The following is an 18,792-nucleotide window of genomic DNA, read 5'->3' on the forward strand; positions in this document are numbered from 1 at the left end:
AGGGTTTCTTCGAGGCCCTCTCTGGTCTCCATTCCAAGCATACCGCGAGATGTGTGAGAGTTGGTAGGGGCCGAGTCAGTTTCACCCTTGAAGGCAGGAGAGGCGCTGCAAGGCGCTCCGAAGGCCGGGGAGGGTCCCAAAGCCCCAGAACAGAGAGAGGCTTTCTCTTTGAAAGGAAAGAACACTGAAAGAACTGTTTGGGAATAACACTAAACAAAGATTGCTTATTACTGAGAAAGAACTGTGGCAACTTAACCTAAAGAGTAACTGGAACCTGCATTTGAAATAACCAAGACTGTATTTACAAGCCTGCTTGAAATTTATATAAAGAGAATATATTTTTACAAATACAGTTTGGTGTCATTGTGTGGTGGGTTGGTTGTGACGGTGTAATATTGCAAATGTTTAACCTTACATGCCCCAGAGATTAGCCTAAGACTGCTTAAGCCACACTACCTAGAGGGTAAGCAGAGGTTGTCTTGAAGGTAACCCTCAGCCCTGACGGGGAAGAGAGAGGCCCTGCTTGTCGCTAGTGCTGCACTGCGCCAACCAGAGACTCCCCCTTCCTACAGTGGCCTGCTGAATTTGGTTTGCAGGGATTTCTGGGTAGGAAAACGTTGGGGGACCCACACAAGCCATACCTCGCTGGACTCCCCCGGGTATCTAGTTTTCAGAAATGTTTCGGTTTGGTATTTTCCCAAGATGGCCCCTGAGCCCGGGGACAAAAACCCAGGTGACCCCCCTTGCAAACCCGAGTTGTTTTGTGATAGGTCATTTTGATAATGCCTCAATAGGGTTTGGGCCCTTGCAAGTCGCGGGTACTTGACCCACCCATGCACGTGAGGTATCATTTTTATCAGGAGACCCGGGGGAATGCTGGGTGGGATGAAATTTGTGTATCCATGTAGATTCCAGAACTTTCCCACACAGATATTTGAGAAAAAAGAGATTTTTTCAGCTAAATTTGAGGTTTGCAGGGGATTTTGGGTAGGAAAACGTTGGTGGACCCACGCATGCCGTAGCTCGCTGGACTCTCCCGGGTGTCTAGTTTTCAGAAATGTTTGGGTTTGGTAGTTACACAAGATGGCCACCGAGACCAGGGACAAAAACCCAGGTGACACCCCCTTGCAAAACCAGGTTGTTTTGTTATAGGTCATTTTGATGTTGCCTCAATAGGTTTTGGGACCTTGCATGTTGCGGGTACTTGACCCACCCACGCGAGTGAGGTATCGTTTTTAACGGGAGACCTGGGGGAACGCTGGGAAGGATGAAATTTATGGATCCACGTAGATTCCGGAACTTTCCTACCAGAAATTTGAGAAAAAAGTGATTTTTTCAGCTAAATTTGAGTTTGCAGGGGATTCTGGGTAGGAAAACGTTAAGCGACCCATGCAAGCCATACCTCTCTGGACTCTCCAGGGTGTCTAGTTTTCAGAAATGTGTGGGTTTAGTAGGTTTCCCTAGATGGCAGCCAAGCCCGGAGTCAAAAACTCATGGGACCCCCCCCTTGCAAAACCAGGTTGTTTTGTGTTAGGTAATTTTGATGTCGTCTCAATAGGTTTTTGGCCCTTGCCTGTTGCGGGCACTAGGCCTACCCACACAAGTGAGGTACCATTTTTCTCGGAAGGCTTTGGGAAACATGGGGTGGGTGGAATTTTGTGGATCCACGCAGATTCCAGAACTTTCCAATACAGAAATGTGAGGAAAATTTGTTTTTTTGGCAAATTTTTTAGGTTTGCAAGGGATTCTGGGTAACAGAACCTGGTGAGAGCCAGTCAAGTCACCCCATTCTGGATTTCCCTGTGTGTCTAGTTTTAAAAAATGTACAGGTTTGCTAGGTTTCCCTATGTGCCTGCTGCGCTAGGGCCCAAAATCCACAGGTAGGCATATTGCTAAAAACAAATCCGTGCCTGGTCGGCTTTCTGCCGCCCTGGGGGGGATTTCGGGGGTAGGGGTTGCCTCTATATGCCCCCAAGGGGGGCAGAAACACTGTGGCTATTTTTGTGGGGGGTGGGGGCATTGGTATGCCCGTTTTGGGCAGCCCCCACCCAAATTCAAATTTGCCCAAAAACATTCTCTGGCGACTAGTGTTTTTTTTGCCCCACCTAGGGGTGCAGATTGGGGGCTAATGCCCCATCTGCCGCCCAGGGGGGCAGAAAGCCTACTAGATGCCAGGGATTTTTTTGAGCAAATTTTAATTAGGGTGGTATTTGCCCAAAACGGGCATGCCAATGTCCCCAACCTAATAAAAAATGTCCCCAAAAAATCCCATGTGACGTGTGCTTTTTGCCCCCCCGGCGGGACAGATTGAGCGTAATGCCCCCATCTGCCCCCCAGGGTGGTCAGAAAGTCCACTAGATGCCAGGGAGTTTTTTTGGGCAAATTTTAATTAGGGTGGGGTCTGCCCAAAAAGGGCATGCCAATGCCCCCACCCTAATAAAAATTTGCCAAAAAAGATTCCTGGTGTCTAGTGGGCTTTTTGCCCCCCGGGGGGCAGATTAGGGGCTACTGCCCCATCTGCCCCCCAGGGGGGGGGGGCAGGAAGGCTGCAATTGTTGCGGGGAAGGGGGTGGGAGTATGGGCATGCCCGTTTTGGGCAGCCCCACCCTATTTCAAAATTGCCCCCCAAAAAATCCCTGGCATCTAGCGGGCTTTTTGGCCCCCCGGCAGGGCGGATTGGGGGGTAATGACCCCATCTGCCCCCCAGATGGAGCAAAAAGCCCACTAGACACCAGGGAGGTTTTTTGTGTACGTTTTAATTAGGGTGGGGTCTGCCCAAAACAGGCATGCCAATGCCACACCCTAATAAAAATGTGCCTAAAAACCCCTTCGTGTATAGTGAGCGTTTTGCCCTCCCCGGAGGGGGCAGATTGGGGGCTACTGCCCCATCTGCCACCGGGGGGGGGGCAGGAACGCTGTAATGTTTGTGGGGGAGGGGGTGGGGACATAGGCATGCCCGTTTTGGGCAGCCCAAATCTGTCCCCAAAAAATCTCTGGCATCTAGTGGGCTTTTTGCCCCCCCCCCCGGTGGGGCAGATTGGGGGGTAATGCCCCCATCTGCACCCCCAGGAGTGTCAGAAAGTCCACTAGACGCCAGGGAGTTTTGGGGGCAAATTTTATTTAGGGTGGGGTCTGCCCTAATAATAATTTTCCCCCAAAAATCCCTGATGTCTAGTGGGGTCTGCCCAAAACGGGCATGCCAATGCCGCCACCCTAACAAAAATTTGCCAAAATAAATCCCTGGTGTCTAGTGGGCTTTTTGCCCCCCTAGGGGGGGCAGATAGGGGGCTACTGACCCATCTGCCCCCGGGGGGGGGCAGGAAGGCTGTTATTGTTGCGGGGGAGTGGGTGGGGGTATGGGCATGCCCGTTTTAGGCAGCCCCACCCTATTTCAATTTTGCCCCCCAAAAAAATCCCAAGCATCTAGTGGGCTTTTTGCCCCCCACCGGCGGGGCGGATTGGCGGGTAATGTCCCCATCTGCCCCCCAGGTGGAGCAGAAAGTCCACTACACGCCAGAGAGTTTTTGTGCAAATTTTAATTAGGGTAGGGTCTGCCCAAAGCGGGCATGCCAATGCCACGCCCTAATAAAAATTTGCCTAAAAAAATCCCTGGTGTCTAGTGGGCTTTTTGCCCCCCGGGGGGCATATTGGGGCTACTGCCCCATCTGCCACAAGGGGGGGGGGCAGGAAGGCTGTATTTGTTGTGGAGGAGGGGGTGGGGCATGGGCATGCCCATTTTGGGCAGCCCATCCAAATTAAAATTTGCCCCCAAAATATCCCTGGCGTCTAGTGGGTTTTTTGCCCCCCCCCGATGGGGCAGATTGGGGGTAATGCCCCCATCTGCCCCCCCAGGGGGGTCAGAAAGTCCACTAGATGCCAGGGAGTTTTTTGGGAAAATTTTAATTAGGGTGGGGTCTGCCCTAATAACAATTTTCCCCAAAAAATCCCTGATGTCTAGTGGGCTTTTTGCCCCCCCGGGGGTCAGATTGGGGGCTACTGCCCCATCTGCCCCCAGGGCGGGCAGGAAGGCTGTCATTGTTGCAGGGGAGGGGGTGGGAGCATGGGCATGCCCGTTTTGGGCAGCCCCACCCTATTTCAAATTTGCCCCCAAAAAAATCCCTGGCGACTAGTGGGCTTTTTGCCCCCCCCCGGCAGGGCAGATGGGGGTAATGCCCCCATCTGCCCCCATGGGGCAGAAAGTCCACTAGAGGCCAGGGAGTTTTTGGGGCAAATTTTAATTAGGCTGGGGGCTGGCCAAAAACGGGCATGATAATGCCCCCACCCTAATTAAAATTTGCCCAAAAAATCCCTGGCCTCTACTGGGCTTTTTGTCCCCCCGGGGGGCAGAAAGGCTGTAATTTGCGTGGGGGAGGGGTGGGGGCATTGGCATGCCCATTTTGGGCAGCCCCCACCCTAATTCAGATTTGCCCCAAAATATCCCTGGTGTCTAGTGGGCTTTTTGCCCTCTGGGGGTGCATATTGGGGGCTACTGCCTCGGCTGTAATGGTGGCGGGGGTGGGGGCATTGGCGTGCCCGTTTCGGGATCCCCCACCCTAAAAGAAATTGCACACATAGAAATCCCTGGTGTCAAGTGGGCTGCTGCCTCCATCTGCCCCCCGGGGGGGCAGAAAGGCTTTAATGGGGGCGGGGGTGGGGGCATTAGCGTGCCCATTTCGGGCAGCCTGCACCCTAAAAAAAAGTGCACACAAAAAATCCCTGGTGTATAGTGAGCTTTCTGCCCCCCCCCAAGGGGCAGACTGGGGGCTACTGCCCCATCTGCCCCCCAGGGGGAGCAGAAAGACTGAATACTAGTAATTTCTTTATGGGGGGAGTGAAGACCCTTGCCCAAGGAGCCGCTCCCCCCTAACTGGTGTCTAGTGGGTGGATCCCTGCTTGCATGGAAAGCTAGATCTGACCGCATTAAAAACAACATTAGCGAGCTTATTATAAATGATGGTGGGCACAAGTCTAAAGATATAGAAGATATGAAGAACTGCCTGCTCTCCCTTTTCTCAGACCTATATAAAGAGAACTTATGTCCCCCACAACATCAAATAAGGACATGGCTGAGCACCAAATCTCTATGTTCCTTCAAGCAAGCAGGTAAAGATCTCCTGGACTCTCTGATCTCTTTAGAAGAGATAAGAACTCAAATTAGGTTATCAAAAAATAAGAAAGCATCTGGCCTGGATGCCCTCCCAAACGAGGTATACAAGCATCTGGCCGACGAGGTTACCCCAGTCCTTGGAACTCTGTTTCAGTCAATCTACAATCTAACAGGGAAAATCCCCAGTTCATGGAGAGAGGCAACTATCGTCTTAATACCCAAAGCCGGGACGGACCCCCTGAGAGCAGACTCCTACTGTCCGATCTCCCTGCTAAATTCCGACTACAAGATCTTTATAGGTATGTTAGCAGGGAGATTAGCAAAATTGGCCCTCAGATTGGTCAATTTCGACCAAAAGGGATTTATTAATGGACGTCATTTACAGGAGCGAACGCAGCTTCTCATAGGTAATATCGATCTTGCCACAGTAAGAGCAGAACCCTTGGCGGTAATCGCTTTAGATGCCGCCAAGGCGTTCAATAGGGTTTGCTGGTTTTATCTTTGTAAGGTACTTGAAGCAATGGGCTTTGGGCCTGTGTTTATTCACACCCTAAGACAATGTTACGAGGGAGCCTCAGCAAAAATCCTGATCAACGGCTCACTCACTCCTAGCTTTGAGATACAGAGGGGAACCAGGCAAGGGTGCCCCTATCTCCCTTGTTGTTTGACTTATACATAGAGCCGTTGGCCCAGGCTATAAGGTTAGATGATCAAATTCTCCCATTTAAATCTCAGCAGTATTCGTCAAAAATAGCACTTTATGCCGACGATATTATTCTTTATACTAGTGACCCAGTAATAACCATTCCAAGGGTTGAGACCCTCTTGGTGGAGTTTGACTTAATTTCTGGTTATTTGACCAACTCCTCCAAGACGGAGGTAATGTGCTGGAATATCCAGCAGTGGAGGGGACAGGCCAGTACGGAATTTAAATATCTAGGCATCACCATAGTTAGAGAATTGGACAAGATTGCTCCTTTGAACATGGGAAAAGTTACTAAAGAGTTAGACCGTCTGTTTGCTAGATGGAAGAATCCCCCCCTAACCATATTTGGTAAGGTAAACTTGGTCAAGATGACTATCCTCCCCAAGCTGACCTATATTTTTAATGCCGTCCCCCTGACATTCCCCCAGCAGGGTATGAAGAAAATACAGAGTAAGATCGGGAGTTTTGTATGGGGAGACAAAGGAGTGAGACTGTCATGGAAGAAATGAAGGCGGCGGTTGGTTAAGGGTGGGCTAGCTCTTCCGGATATCATCTGGTATTTGGTAGCATTCCAATTTAAATCCACCCGGATGCTTCTGGCAAACCCAGCGGGTTCAGCTTGGAGAGCACTGCTTAGAGAGCTGGTCAAGAACGAGGGGGGCGATAGCACAAAAGGGCTTCTTTATAAATTTGGGTCATTGAAATTTTTCAAAAAAGTACGTTTGAAGGTCCTAAAAATGCACTAGAAACCTGACTCAAAGTAAGGAACAGGTGTGGGATAGGTTACTATTTGGACCATGCACAGTCTGGGACTCCCCAGGGACTCCTCTCTGTCTTAAAGATGGGTTGGCTGTACCTATATGGAGAGCTGGAATCTCCATTTGGTCAGATCTGGGGGATATGAATGGTATACACCCGTGGGAGGCATTAAGAGCTAGGATAGGCCCTGGTATATCCAAGTTTAAGTTTTTGCAATTAAAATCCTGGTTCGAGGCGGAGAGCGGGGGGTAAGGGGTGACTGGGACACAGAGCTTCTCTTTTTATCACCACAATTGTTGAAGAAAGAAGTTTCAATTTGGTACAGAAAATTGGTAGAAGCAGATGATCAGTATATTCCAAGACAGGCTTCTGTATGGAACCAATCTCCTTTTGAGTCCACAATAGGAGATCTTTTAGAACCTTCTTTAAAACTTCTTTATAAATTGACAAAATCAGCTAGTTTAAAGAACCATTTATTTGTTACCAATAGAATATACTATACACCAGCTAAAATTGCTAAATTTGCCCCAGCCCCTGAGCCGAAATGTTACAGATGTATGGCCCCCAAAGCTGACGACATCCATGTTTTTTTTAATGTCCGGCGTTGGAATTATTTTGGAAAGGGATTGGGGATTTTCTTTGCAGGATTTTTGACTTGAATATAGTGGTAAATGGGTCTTTAGTTTTTTTTGCTGACGACTGCGTTTCAACAAAGGACCTGGCAGTGACGGATAAAGGACTACTACAATGTCTTATTCTGTTGGCACGTAGAGAAATCTGTGTAAAGCGGAAAGACCCAAGCCCCCCAAGAACGGAAGACTGGCAATCGGCATTGGCAATGGCCCGCTTCGACCTTGCTGGCCCCAGCAGCATTTGTACCAATCTCTGGCAAACCCTTATTAACCTGGGCCAAGATCTAAGGTTGTTTAGGTAATCAACATCGCAGGTACCCGGTCCTACGATTACACCTTAACTCCAGTGTAAGGAGTTGGTCGGGAGACCTAAGCAGTTGCAGTTGGCTGGAGGGAGCCCAGAGACACAACAACGGCTGTAACACTCTGCTATATGCTTATAGGTGAGATGAGGACAAAACAAAAAAGAAGATACTCTGGTTCCCTATCCAGAAGAGATGCCAGTTCAAGATGTTGATTCACATACAAAACCCAGCACAACAAATGACCAGGTTATATCAACAAATGCTTGACCTTCCACCTAAAAACCAGATGTCTATGATCCGCCTCCTTGTTCCTCACAGACACCCCTGGTTCTGCCAAAGCAACAGCAGAGGACGCTCCTTCTCACACCTGGCTGCCAAAGCTCGTAATGACCTTCCCCTGCACCTCATGACCACCCCATCGCTCCAGCAATTCGGGAAAGGACTCAAGACCTGGCTGTTCAAATGAACGGTTCACAACAAAGCTAGCAGCATCCCCAGCACCTTGAGTCCCTCACAGGTAATTTACCGTGATTTACACATCTTTTATTGATTGATTGAGGATACATTGATCTTGTAATCATTTGCTATTCCAGCCACGCTCAAAAGAAAGAGGGTGCTATGCAGAACCAGCTAGACTGAGAACACCAAGAGTTAGAAAAAGGGCAAACGCAAAGCAGTTATATAGTATCTCTAGTCTATTTAATGCCATGCGTTACAAATGCTTGTTGCAATTATGAAATGCCAGACCACACTAGTTTATTTTACATTTTGAACTCAGTGTGGGGGTGTTCCTTCGACCCTTCTCCAAATAGGCAGTGGTCAGAGTGTATTCCCTCTGCCTTCTTATACGGCCTTCCGTTTTATTTTCAGAACAAATAGATATAGTCCCTGTATTGACCAGGGCAACATGTTTCCAACCAATCAGAGAGCTTCTGTTCCATGAATCCGACTCGGAGTTCACTGAACTAAAATGGGTGAGGGGATTTGAGTATTTTTTTTAATTTTTGGATTCATGGAACTCCACAAACGCATTTTTGCGGAACTGCATGAATTAATGACCCAGATATCTTTAAAACTTCCTTCACGATAATGCTTCCTTCATGACAAAGTTGCTGTAATTTCTTTAAAATGTTTTTTATCGAGGAGTAAAGAAGCCTATGGAATTTAAAAAGGCATGTGTCACTTTTGGGGCACACATTTTTATGGCCCTTGCTTAATGGCTCTGCTTGGAACGTGTCATAAAGAAGTCAAACTGGATGTATTTTTGGGAAAGTTTTGTGCTGTTTCATCATACGGTTCCAACGTTATTAGCAGATGAGGTACTCCGCCATATTTGTTGTTAACTACTTTGTCCGCAAAACTCTAATAGGTTAATGTGGCTTCTATTTTTTGGGATATTTTTCTACAAAGGTTATCAGTCAACTGTTTTTCTTTATCTGTGATGGTTTGGTTCAACACACCTTCCTTGCCTCAAACTTGCTTTCATGGAGCAATGGGTCAAACCATTTCAGCCATTAGCTAACTTCACTCCACACAAAGTAGTTGCCTTTAGTTCTAGAAAATATTATGGCAATGAGTGTTTTTTTAGACCATTATTGTAATGTGTCCTTAAGAATATTATTGTAAAATATAAATATAATAAAAATAATAACGTGGTTCACACATTTCTTACTGTTGCCCGATTCGGCACCTTATTACTATTAACAAAAGGACTGATGATTAGTATTTTCATGGCCCTGAACTCTTTACCTTTAGTTATGAAGATCACTGCACTCACATAAAATGAGAAGTATTTGGCTTAATTGATTGGCTTTTTAAAATCATTAAGCCAGTTTGGCGTATGCTTCAACTCCTGCCTTCACCTCCAGTGTGATACCAAGTATCTTAATCTGCTGATTGCATAGAAAGCATTATTCCTCCAATCCTTCACCTTATAAGTGGAACATACACCTGGTTGATCACCTGCTGTTCATGTCTAGTTGGCACTCGAATACAAAGAGAGAGTTCAGCGCACATTAATAAAAACAATTATTAAAAGCGAAATCCAAATTTTATTGAACTAAACATTGGGCCTAAAGTAGATCAGCTGACCTTCAAGAAATGAAGCACCCCTTAGCTACTTCTTCAAAATGCAAACAATAATGTCTGAAAATAAAAACGTATTAATTGAAGGAAAACAGTTTACCTTCCTCCTCTGGAGCAGGCACAGGGATGTTACTGTGGCGCAGGATTGTTGCAAAGGCAGCGGCTTCTTTCACTAGGGGAGCTGATGAGAAAACATGCATTAAGTTGTGATGTAGGGATAAGCTGGACGTTGACATGCTCATTGTATGGCAAACAAGTAAATGACTATATAAAGTGACCCATGATAAATAAGGACGAAATAGCAAATTGGTTAAATTTTGCATTGCGTCTGTATAAAACGACTACAATATGCCATAATGAAAAATATGAAGTAATTGGGTGTCTATAGTGTGGTAGCAAACCATTGGCGTCCCGTGGGTGATTGCCTTATCTCTGTGTGTCTCATCTACTGAGGGATGTGGGCGAGGATGGCCAGGTATCGAGCCCTTAATGAAGTCTAGTGGAGGAGGGGCTTAATTTCTGAATAATTTGTGCATGAGGACGTGGGGGTGGGGAGGAGTAGGGATGGTAATACAGTTGCCTTAACATGCAACATATTGTCAGTCACCAGAAGGAGCCTCGGACGATATTCCCTGGTCATGCCAAGAAGCATTGATCTGTGTGTGCCTGGCTTGAGGATGATTTCTTGTCTGGCTTCACCGATGAATTGTCGAGGTACGTAACCCACGCGTCACTGCATCTTGCTGAAGGAGGAGTGAGTGCCAAATAGTCGTCTGAGCAGATTCCTATTTATGTAGATCTTTCATCCAAACAGAATATAGGGTGCCTACTGTGGACTTCCAGGCCGTTGCTGTGTGGCACTTTAGGGAAATGAATGCCAGGTCCGCAAACGTATTGGCATATTTGTTTTTATGTGTGTGAGTGGTCACACCAACGATGCAGTGAACGGATCTAGCCGAGGGGGTCAACCCATAATGTTCAACAGTACCTGCACAGCATCCGTCCAATATGGCTCAACTTCTGGACAGGCCCATGAAATATGGTAGAAATCTGCCTCTGGGCAAGAGCATCGTCGACATTTCGCGGCCAGGCCTGGAAAGAGGCGGTGGAGTCATATGGGGTGAGATAGGTTTGGTGCCCATATTTGAACTGCGTATATTTAGTCAGGAATTCCTAGAGACACCCCATACTGTTTTAAAACGTAGACCTTGTCTGTCGGTAAGGTCCTGTCCACCCCAGGATGCCCGACTCCATTCAGTGTTGTGAAGATCCACCAGGAGCCCCCACAGTGGCAGAGTGGGGGTGGGCGATGCTGGGTCATGCCTCAGGGTAATATACTTGCCACAACAAAGTTTGGCTACTGAGGAATGGTGTCCTACATTCAGGGAGTCTCATACAGAAGCCAGTCCAGCATGCCATGGTCATCCATAGCTCGGGTGATAAATGACTGCTCTGGGTTGGAAGCCATTGACAGCCATCACATGGGCCAGTGTAACTGCCAATGCGGAGTACAGCTTGTAATGAGTAACCCCCAGTCCTCCACTCTCTAGTGGAGCATCTAACTTATGTAGAGCCACAATTTCCTCCTGTTTCCCCATATTAAATCAGAGAGGAACATTCTCAGTTCCTGGAAAAAGTATTGGGGGAGGGAGATTGCAAGTGCTGAGAAGTGATAGAGTACTCAAGGTAGTATTGGCATTTTTGCAATTGTGACTCTGCTCACTGGAGAGAATGGTAAGAAACACAAGCATGTCAGAGAGCGACGTGAGCCAGTCTTCAACTTTATTACATCTTTTGAAAACCGATCATAAAAGCACAAATTCATCCAAAATATTATAAAACAGGTTATATAACCATATATACAAAAGTTAAAACGACCAGTATATCAAGTTAGCCATGTACATAGTAAAGCCAGTATCATAAAAACCATTACAATCAATTAAAGTCCTAAAAACATCTTGATAACAATTCAGCCCATGTTGCATAAATGAGTCCAGTTCTATCCTATTTGCTACTAATTAGGCAATTCCCCCCGCATTTTCCTCTTTCTCATACAAGCCCACAAAAATGAAGCAAGGGAAAAACACAGAAACAGATCCGGGAGAGCCTTTAAAAAATACAGAGCCACCCTACATTGTGCAAATATATGGTACCTCGAAATTGGGAGAATAAATGCTTTTCTTTCATCAGTGTAGTACTTGCAGAATAGTGTTAAATTGAGGTCTGACTGGGAAGAATTATTATTACATGGGCAAGGTGACAACTCGGAGAGTTTATTTCTCCTTTCTGGGTACCCTAACATGAGTGGAATGAGGTTCAATCGAAAACGCAATAGAATAAATCTATGCTGTGCGTTAGTAATACGAGAGAGATAATAAAAACCTTCCCCTGTTCTTGTTGGAATGAGATCATATGCAAGGGAAGTTTTTTGGAAGTGATTTTTTTCCATGTGAGCATAATTTTCTCTCTGCATAAATAGTTCTGTTATCTTTTTCTTTGGACCCCTCCTACAGGATTCATGATCCTGGAGTAATTCACCCAGCCCTAGTGCAGACAATTCTGCCTCTACATAATTAAGCCAACCAATCCTCTTATAGTGATCCAGTTTACAGCAATCCTTGAGGACGCATTGCGTTAAGTCTACAGTGGACCTCCACCAAATTGAGAGCCACAATAGAATTGGTGCCAATCTTATAAAGTCACTCAGATAGGGTAGCCCCAATTCTAAATGTAAAATATAATTTGAAACTGAGTGAGTGCTACTCGATTTTTGAAAAAGCTATCTTTGAGTTGCTGAAGTTGGTCAACATTTGCCATCCCCCAGACTCCTGCCCCATCATTTTGTTGTCAATATGAAACAAAGGGGTGATCCAGTTACGTGCAGAACCTGGGGATTTGTACATGAAGTGAACAATGGTTCTGCCACAAAGTACTTAAATAGAGAAAGTTCTTTTTGGTATCCCTCTTAGAAGTTGGGATTTCAATTATTGATAAACATAAAAATCCGTTCAAACAAAATTACTATACCTTAAACTAATCACACAGTTCAGAATATGTTTAGGGTTTTTATGGTTAATGGGTCATAAGCCTTTAGTTAGTATTCTTGAAAGTGGGACAAATAAGTGTTGTACACCAAGGATTTTGAGAATGGTTACTGAGCTATTGTAATATCAGTTCAATGTAGTTTATATTTCGGATGGTAGGAATGGTAGGGCTGATTTCCTGTCTCATTTCCCGCACAAGGAGGATAAAGACAATGAAGTGAAATTTGCAGATTCTGTTGATGAAGATTGTGAGGATTGTCTTGTGGCATCTTTGGAAATACCTGAATTCAAAATGTGTTCTGAAGAGGAGTGGATGGCTGCAATGAAGAGACATCAGCTTTTACAACAAGTGGTTGAGCTATGAAAATGGGTTGGCCCAGAGAGATGTTATTTCCATTGTTACAACCATATGGTAAGGATGGAAGTGAAATTTTTATAGAAGATAGTATGCTTTTATGATCCAGCAGGTTGATTCCACCTCATACAGTAAGAAATAGTATAATCAGAAGGGCTCCTGATGGACATTTGGGATCATCCCTCACTAAACTTGGAATTCGCGAGTCATTTTGGTGGCCTAGGATGGACGCTTAAATTGATGAGAAGGTTGAAAACTATTGTGTGTTCAAGTCAGCTGACAAGAATATGGTAACACCACCCCTCATACCTATTGAGTATCCCACTGGGTAATGGGTCAAGCTAGGCATTGATATAATAGGTCCTTATGATTCTCTACATGACATGGTGGGGCAAAATACCTTATAGTTCTAATGAACTACACATCAAAATGGCTTGAAATTAAGATGGTCAGGGAGTCAAGTGCCAATGTCATTGTACAATTTCTAAGAATAATCTTTATGAGAGGAATTTCCTGAAATTCTCATTTCAGACAATGGGACACAGTTTGTGAGTAATAACTTGCAGGTGTTCCTTGAGTCTTGTGGAATCAAAAATTTAAGATGTTCATTGTACCACCCACAAACCAATTGTTTTGTAGAGAAAATGAACCATGTGGTGGGTGAATGTATTAGCTGGACCAAAAGTGGGAACCATGATGTTGGGAAATCTGTGCGTAGCATGCCGTGATTCTACAGAACAACACCACATTGGTGTCCCCTTTTGAGTCACTGAGGGGAAGGAAGGCAAACACCAGTTTCAGACCTGCATGGATGACACAATGGCTCAAATGTGACTCTAATATACAAAGATTGATGTCAATGGTGGAGGAAAATATGACCCAAAGCCAGGAAAATCAAAAAGACTGGTATGATAAAAATAAAAGTGCCAGTTTGGTCCCTGTTATGATTGGTGACATACAGCCAGATTCATCAACCCAAATTGCGATCGCAATAGCTGCGAATTAGCTATTGCGATCGCAATTCAATGAACCGCAATTCATGAAAAGAAAACAGACCAATTAGCGAAATCGCAAAAATATTTTGCGAAATCGCAATAAAAATCGCAGAATCTAGGTGGAACCCCCTTAGCGATTCGGAATTAGCGAGACTCCAATGATTCTGTGATTACTATTGCAAATTCGCAAAATAATCGCAAATCAAATTCATGAAAAATCGCATTCAGCGAAAAACGTCAAAATCGCTATTTGCGAGGCGCAATTTAAGGAGAACCCAAACCAGGTGGTAACCATGAAGTTAAAAAAAAAAAAAAAAAAAGCCCTAACTAGCCACAGGTGTGGGCCTGACCAAACACACTTAAGGAGACACAGTAGGATCATGAGGACATTCACAATGCGAGGACTCTACATGGTGGTCAGGTGGCGAAGGCTCCAGGCTGCAGCAAGGAACAGACGCAGGATCCAGGAGCGAATTTTCCGCCAGCGGATCACACTGCTGGGCCAAACTGAGGAGGAAATCTACTCCAAGTACCGGCTGAATGGGGCAATGATTACAAAGCTCATCCGGGACCTTGACCCCCTGATGCAGCACCAAACAAGGAGGACCAATGCCATGCCCACCCATGTCCAGGTCTTGTGCAGCCTGAATCTCCTGGCTTACGGAAGCTTCCAGGGGATAGTTTCCGTTGCAGGGGGATCTCCCAGAGCACCATGTCCCGCTGCCTGAGGAGTTTCCTGGATGCCATTTTGAGCCGCCTACACCATTACATTAAATTCCCAAGCACCCAACAGGACTTGAATCAAACCAAGCTAGAATTTTACAACGTAGCACAATTCCCACATGTAATTGGATGCATAGACTGTACCCACATCCACATCTGCCCACCCGCAGAGACAGAATACATGTACCGGAACCGCACGTCCTACCACTCCCTGAACATCCAGATGGTGTGCAACACAAAGACAATCATCACTGACATAGTGGCACAATACCCGGGGAGCATGCATGACTGAAGTCAAGTCAAGTCAAAATTTGTATAGCGCACTACTCACCCAGAGGGTCTCAAGGCGCTTGAGGGAGGGGGTTCGCTATTTATCAAACAGCCATGTTTTGAGGCGTTTTCTGAAGGAGAGGTGGTTCTGTGTAAGGCGGAGGTGGGTGGGAAGAGAATTCCAGGTTTTGGCTGCTAAGTAGGAGAATGATCTTCCTCCCATGGTGGCTCTTCAGATGCGTGGGATCGCGGCGAGGGCTTGATTGGACGATCGTAGATGGCGGGTGGGGGTGTAGAAGGTTATGCGCGTGTTGAGGTAACTGGGTCCTAGGTCGTAGAGGGCCTTGTGTGCGTGGGTGAGGAGACGGAACTTGATTCTCTTGTTGACGGGGAGCCAGTGAAGGTCTCTCAAGTGACCGGGAATGTGGTTGTGGCGTTGTATGTCTAGGATGAGTCGGGCGGAGGCGTTCTGAATGCGTTGGAGTTTTTTCTGTAATTTGGCTGTGGTTCCGGCGTAGAGGGTGTTTCCGTAGTCCAGTCGGCTTGTGACAAGTGCTTGGGTGACCGTCTTTCTTGTTTCGGTGGGGATCCATCGGAAGATCTTTCGGAGCATGCGTAAGATGTTAAAGCAAGATGACGAGACGGCGTTGACTTGTCTGGTCATTGAGAGGAAGGAGTCTAGTATGAATCCTAGGTTGCGAGCATGGTCCGTAGGTTTGGGCGCGCTGCCTAGGGCCGGAGGCCACCATGAGTCGTTCCATGCGGAGGGGGATGATCCAAGGATGAGGACTTCCGTCTTGTCTGAATTCAGTTTTAGGCGGCTGTTCTTCATCCACTCGGCTACGTCTTTCATCCCTTCGTGTAGGTTGGTTTTGGCAGTGTTTGGGTCTTTGGTGAGGGAGAGGATCAGCTGTGTGTCATCAGCGTAGGAGATAATGTTAAGGTTGTGCTGGCGTGCGATGGATGCGAGGGGGCTCATGTAGACGTTGAAGAGGGTGGGGCTGAGGGATGATCCTTGTGGTACTCCACAGATGACTTCGGAGGCCTCTGACCTGAAGGGGGGGAGGCGGACTCTTTGGGTTCTTCCCGCGAGGAACGAGATGATCCAGTCCAATGCTTTTTCTTGTATCCCGATGTTGCTGAGGCATTGTACGAGGGTGCTATGGCAGACCGTGTCAAACGCTGCTGAGAGGTCCAGGAGGATGAGGGCAGCTGTTTCCCCATTGTCGAGTAGTGTTCGGATGTCGTCTGTGGCTGCGAGTTGAGGGCGGTCTCGGTGCTGTGTTTTGCTTGGAAGCCGGATTGTGTGGGGTCGAGGGAGCCGTTAGACTCGAGGAAGGCGGCGAGCTGGTTGTTGACAGTCTTCTCTATGACTTTGGCAGGGAATGGGAGGAGCGAGATGGGGCGGTAGTTCTTAAGTTCGGTGGGGTCTGCTGTAGGTTTCTTCAGGAGGGCACTGAGTTCGGCATGTTTCCAGCTTTCCGGGAAGGTAGCGGTGTTGAAGGAGCAGTTGATGATGTCCCGGAGTTGGGGTGCGATGACGGAGACGGCCTTGTTGAAGATGTGGTGGGGGCATGGATCGGTTGGTGCTCTGTAGTGGATGGAATTCATCAAGCGGATGGTGTCTTCGGTGCTGATTGGGGTCCAGGCGCAAAGGGTGGTGGTGGGGGGCTTCAGTTCGGTGGTGAGGGGTGGATTGTTCGCCGAAGCTGTTATGTATGTCAGCAATCTTGCTGTGGAAGAACGAGGCTAGAGAGTCGCAGAGTTCTTGAGAGGGGGTGATGTCGTTGGTGCCGGCGCTGGGGTTGGTAAGCTCTTTGACGATGCTGAAAAGTTCCTTGCTGTTGTGGGCGTTGTTGTCGAGTCGATCCTTGAATGCTGATTTCTTGGTGGATCGGATCAGCTGGTGGTGTTTGCGGGTGGCGTCCTTGAGGGCGGTCATGTTGTTTGTGGTTGGGTTTTTTCGCCAGGCTTTCTCGAGGGTGCTGCAGTTTTTTTTGGAGGTTTTGAGGTCGTCATTGAACCAGGTGGCTTTTTTTGTTTCCTGGCTTGTTGTGGTGGTTTTTCACGGGTGCTAATTCGTCAGCGCAGCGGGTGATCCATTGTGCGAGATTGATGGCTGCATGGTTTGGGTCCGATGATCTGGTGGGAGGGATTTGGTTTAGCGCTGTAGTGAGCTGGTCGGTGGTAATTTTGTTCCAGTTTCTGCTGGGTACTTGTTGTGGGTGGTGGTGTGTAGTGGTTTTTCTGAAGTTGAAGTGGACGCAGCTGTGGTCCGTCCAGTGGAGTCCTGTGGCGTGATTGAAAGAGATGTGCTTGCTGGAGGAGAAGATTGCGTCGAGCGTGTGTCCGGCGTAATGGGTGGAGGTGTTTACCAGTTGTTTGAGTCCGAGATTGGCGAGGTTGTCCAGAAGGGTGGTGGTGTTGCTATCGTTGTTCTTTTCCATATGAAAGTTGAGGTCCCCTAGGAGAATGTAGTCCTCGGAGGAGAGGGCGTGTGGGCTGATAAAGTCAGTGATGTCTTCGCTGAATTGTGTGCGGGGTCCTGGGGGACTGTAGACGAGGGTGCCTCTAAGTGTAGTCTTGGGGTTGGTGTGAATCTGGAAGTGGAGATGTTCGGCGGCTGTGAGGGTGTCGTCAGCGCTGGTCGTGATGCGGATGGAGTTCTTGTGGACGATGGCGATGCCTCCTCCTGTTTGGTTGATGCGGTCCCTTCGGATGATCTTGTAACCGTCCGGGATTGCTATAGCGATGTCGGGCGCTGATGAGGCATTCATCCAGGCTTCCGTGAGAAAGGCGACGTCCGGAGTCGTGGTGTCAAGTAGGTTCCATAGTTCAATGGCGTGTCTGTGGATCGAGCGGGTGTTGAGCAGGATGCACTTCAGGTGGTTGTTGTTTGCGCTCTGTTTGGCGTTATTGGTTGTAGTATGGGATCTGATGCAGCTGAACTTGCAGGATTGGCAGGTGAAGGGTCCATGGGCGCGTCCTGGGGCGGCTTGGTGGCAGTCTGGGAGTCGGCCGGTTTTGAATGCGGTGAGGGTTGCGGCGTCGTAAGTAAGGCGGTGGAGTGGTTTTTGTGGGGGCCAGGGGGTCTGGATCTGGGCGCGGGCCAGGCGCGGACGGGCGTAGACGAGCTTACCTTTGGCGTGCCTTCGGCGCGCATAGGGCATGCACGCTGCGCGTGAACGCTGCGCGCAAGTGCATCTGTCATAAGTGGGGAGTGGAAGTGGGCGGAGCGAGGGAGGAGTAGCTGGGAGGCGGGAGCGGGGTGGCGAGTGGGGAGGGGATCGATTGTAGGTGCTGTAGGGGGCGGGGGAGGGGCCGCGGGGGAGCAGCGGCTGGGAGCGGGGAGGAGAGACGGGCTGGGACAACAAAATGGCACCAAACAACAACAAGGTGATGCAGGGCGAGATCGGGCACAGAAACTAATTCAGGCAGCAAATACGATCAGCAGCAAATACGCGATGCACAGGCTGGCACACAAATTAATTTTAGCAGCAAATGCGATCAGCAGCAAATACGATACCACAGGCGAGATCGGGGGCACAGTCAGGCACAGAGTGTGGAAGCGCTATAAGGATGGCCAGGAGCGGGTGGAGCGACCGTGTCTGACCAGGTCAGGGCGGTCTCCTTCATATTCCGGCACTGCGGCTTGCACACACGACTGGCCAGGGGAGACTATGGCGAAGGACACCTTCTAGGTAAGTACACGTGCCAACAAACAGTACATCGAGACCATGTAGCTGCGCATGACAGGCACTCACACTCTGCTCCTTTCATTCATGTGACAGCGCCTATGGCCTCCGTGAGT

General features: G+C 47.8%; 1 protein-coding gene across 1 annotated transcript in view; it reads right to left on the reverse strand.

The window, feature by feature from the left end:
* Positions 1-18,792, reverse strand: part of EGFL6 (EGF like domain multiple 6) — a 580,012-nt gene that overhangs the window by 54,194 nt on the left and 507,026 nt on the right. Inside the window, exon 9 of the mRNA XM_078657865.1 lies at positions 9,695-9,775. Coding sequence (XP_078513991.1) covers positions 9,695-9,775 — 81 coding nt within the window. The remainder of the gene's footprint in view (positions 1-9,694; positions 9,776-18,792) is intronic.

Source organism: Lissotriton helveticus, chromosome 8 (assembly GCF_964261635.1).
Source record: "Lissotriton helveticus chromosome 8, aLisHel1.1, whole genome shotgun sequence".
Taxonomy (NCBI): domain Eukaryota; kingdom Metazoa; phylum Chordata; class Amphibia; order Caudata; family Salamandridae; genus Lissotriton; species Lissotriton helveticus.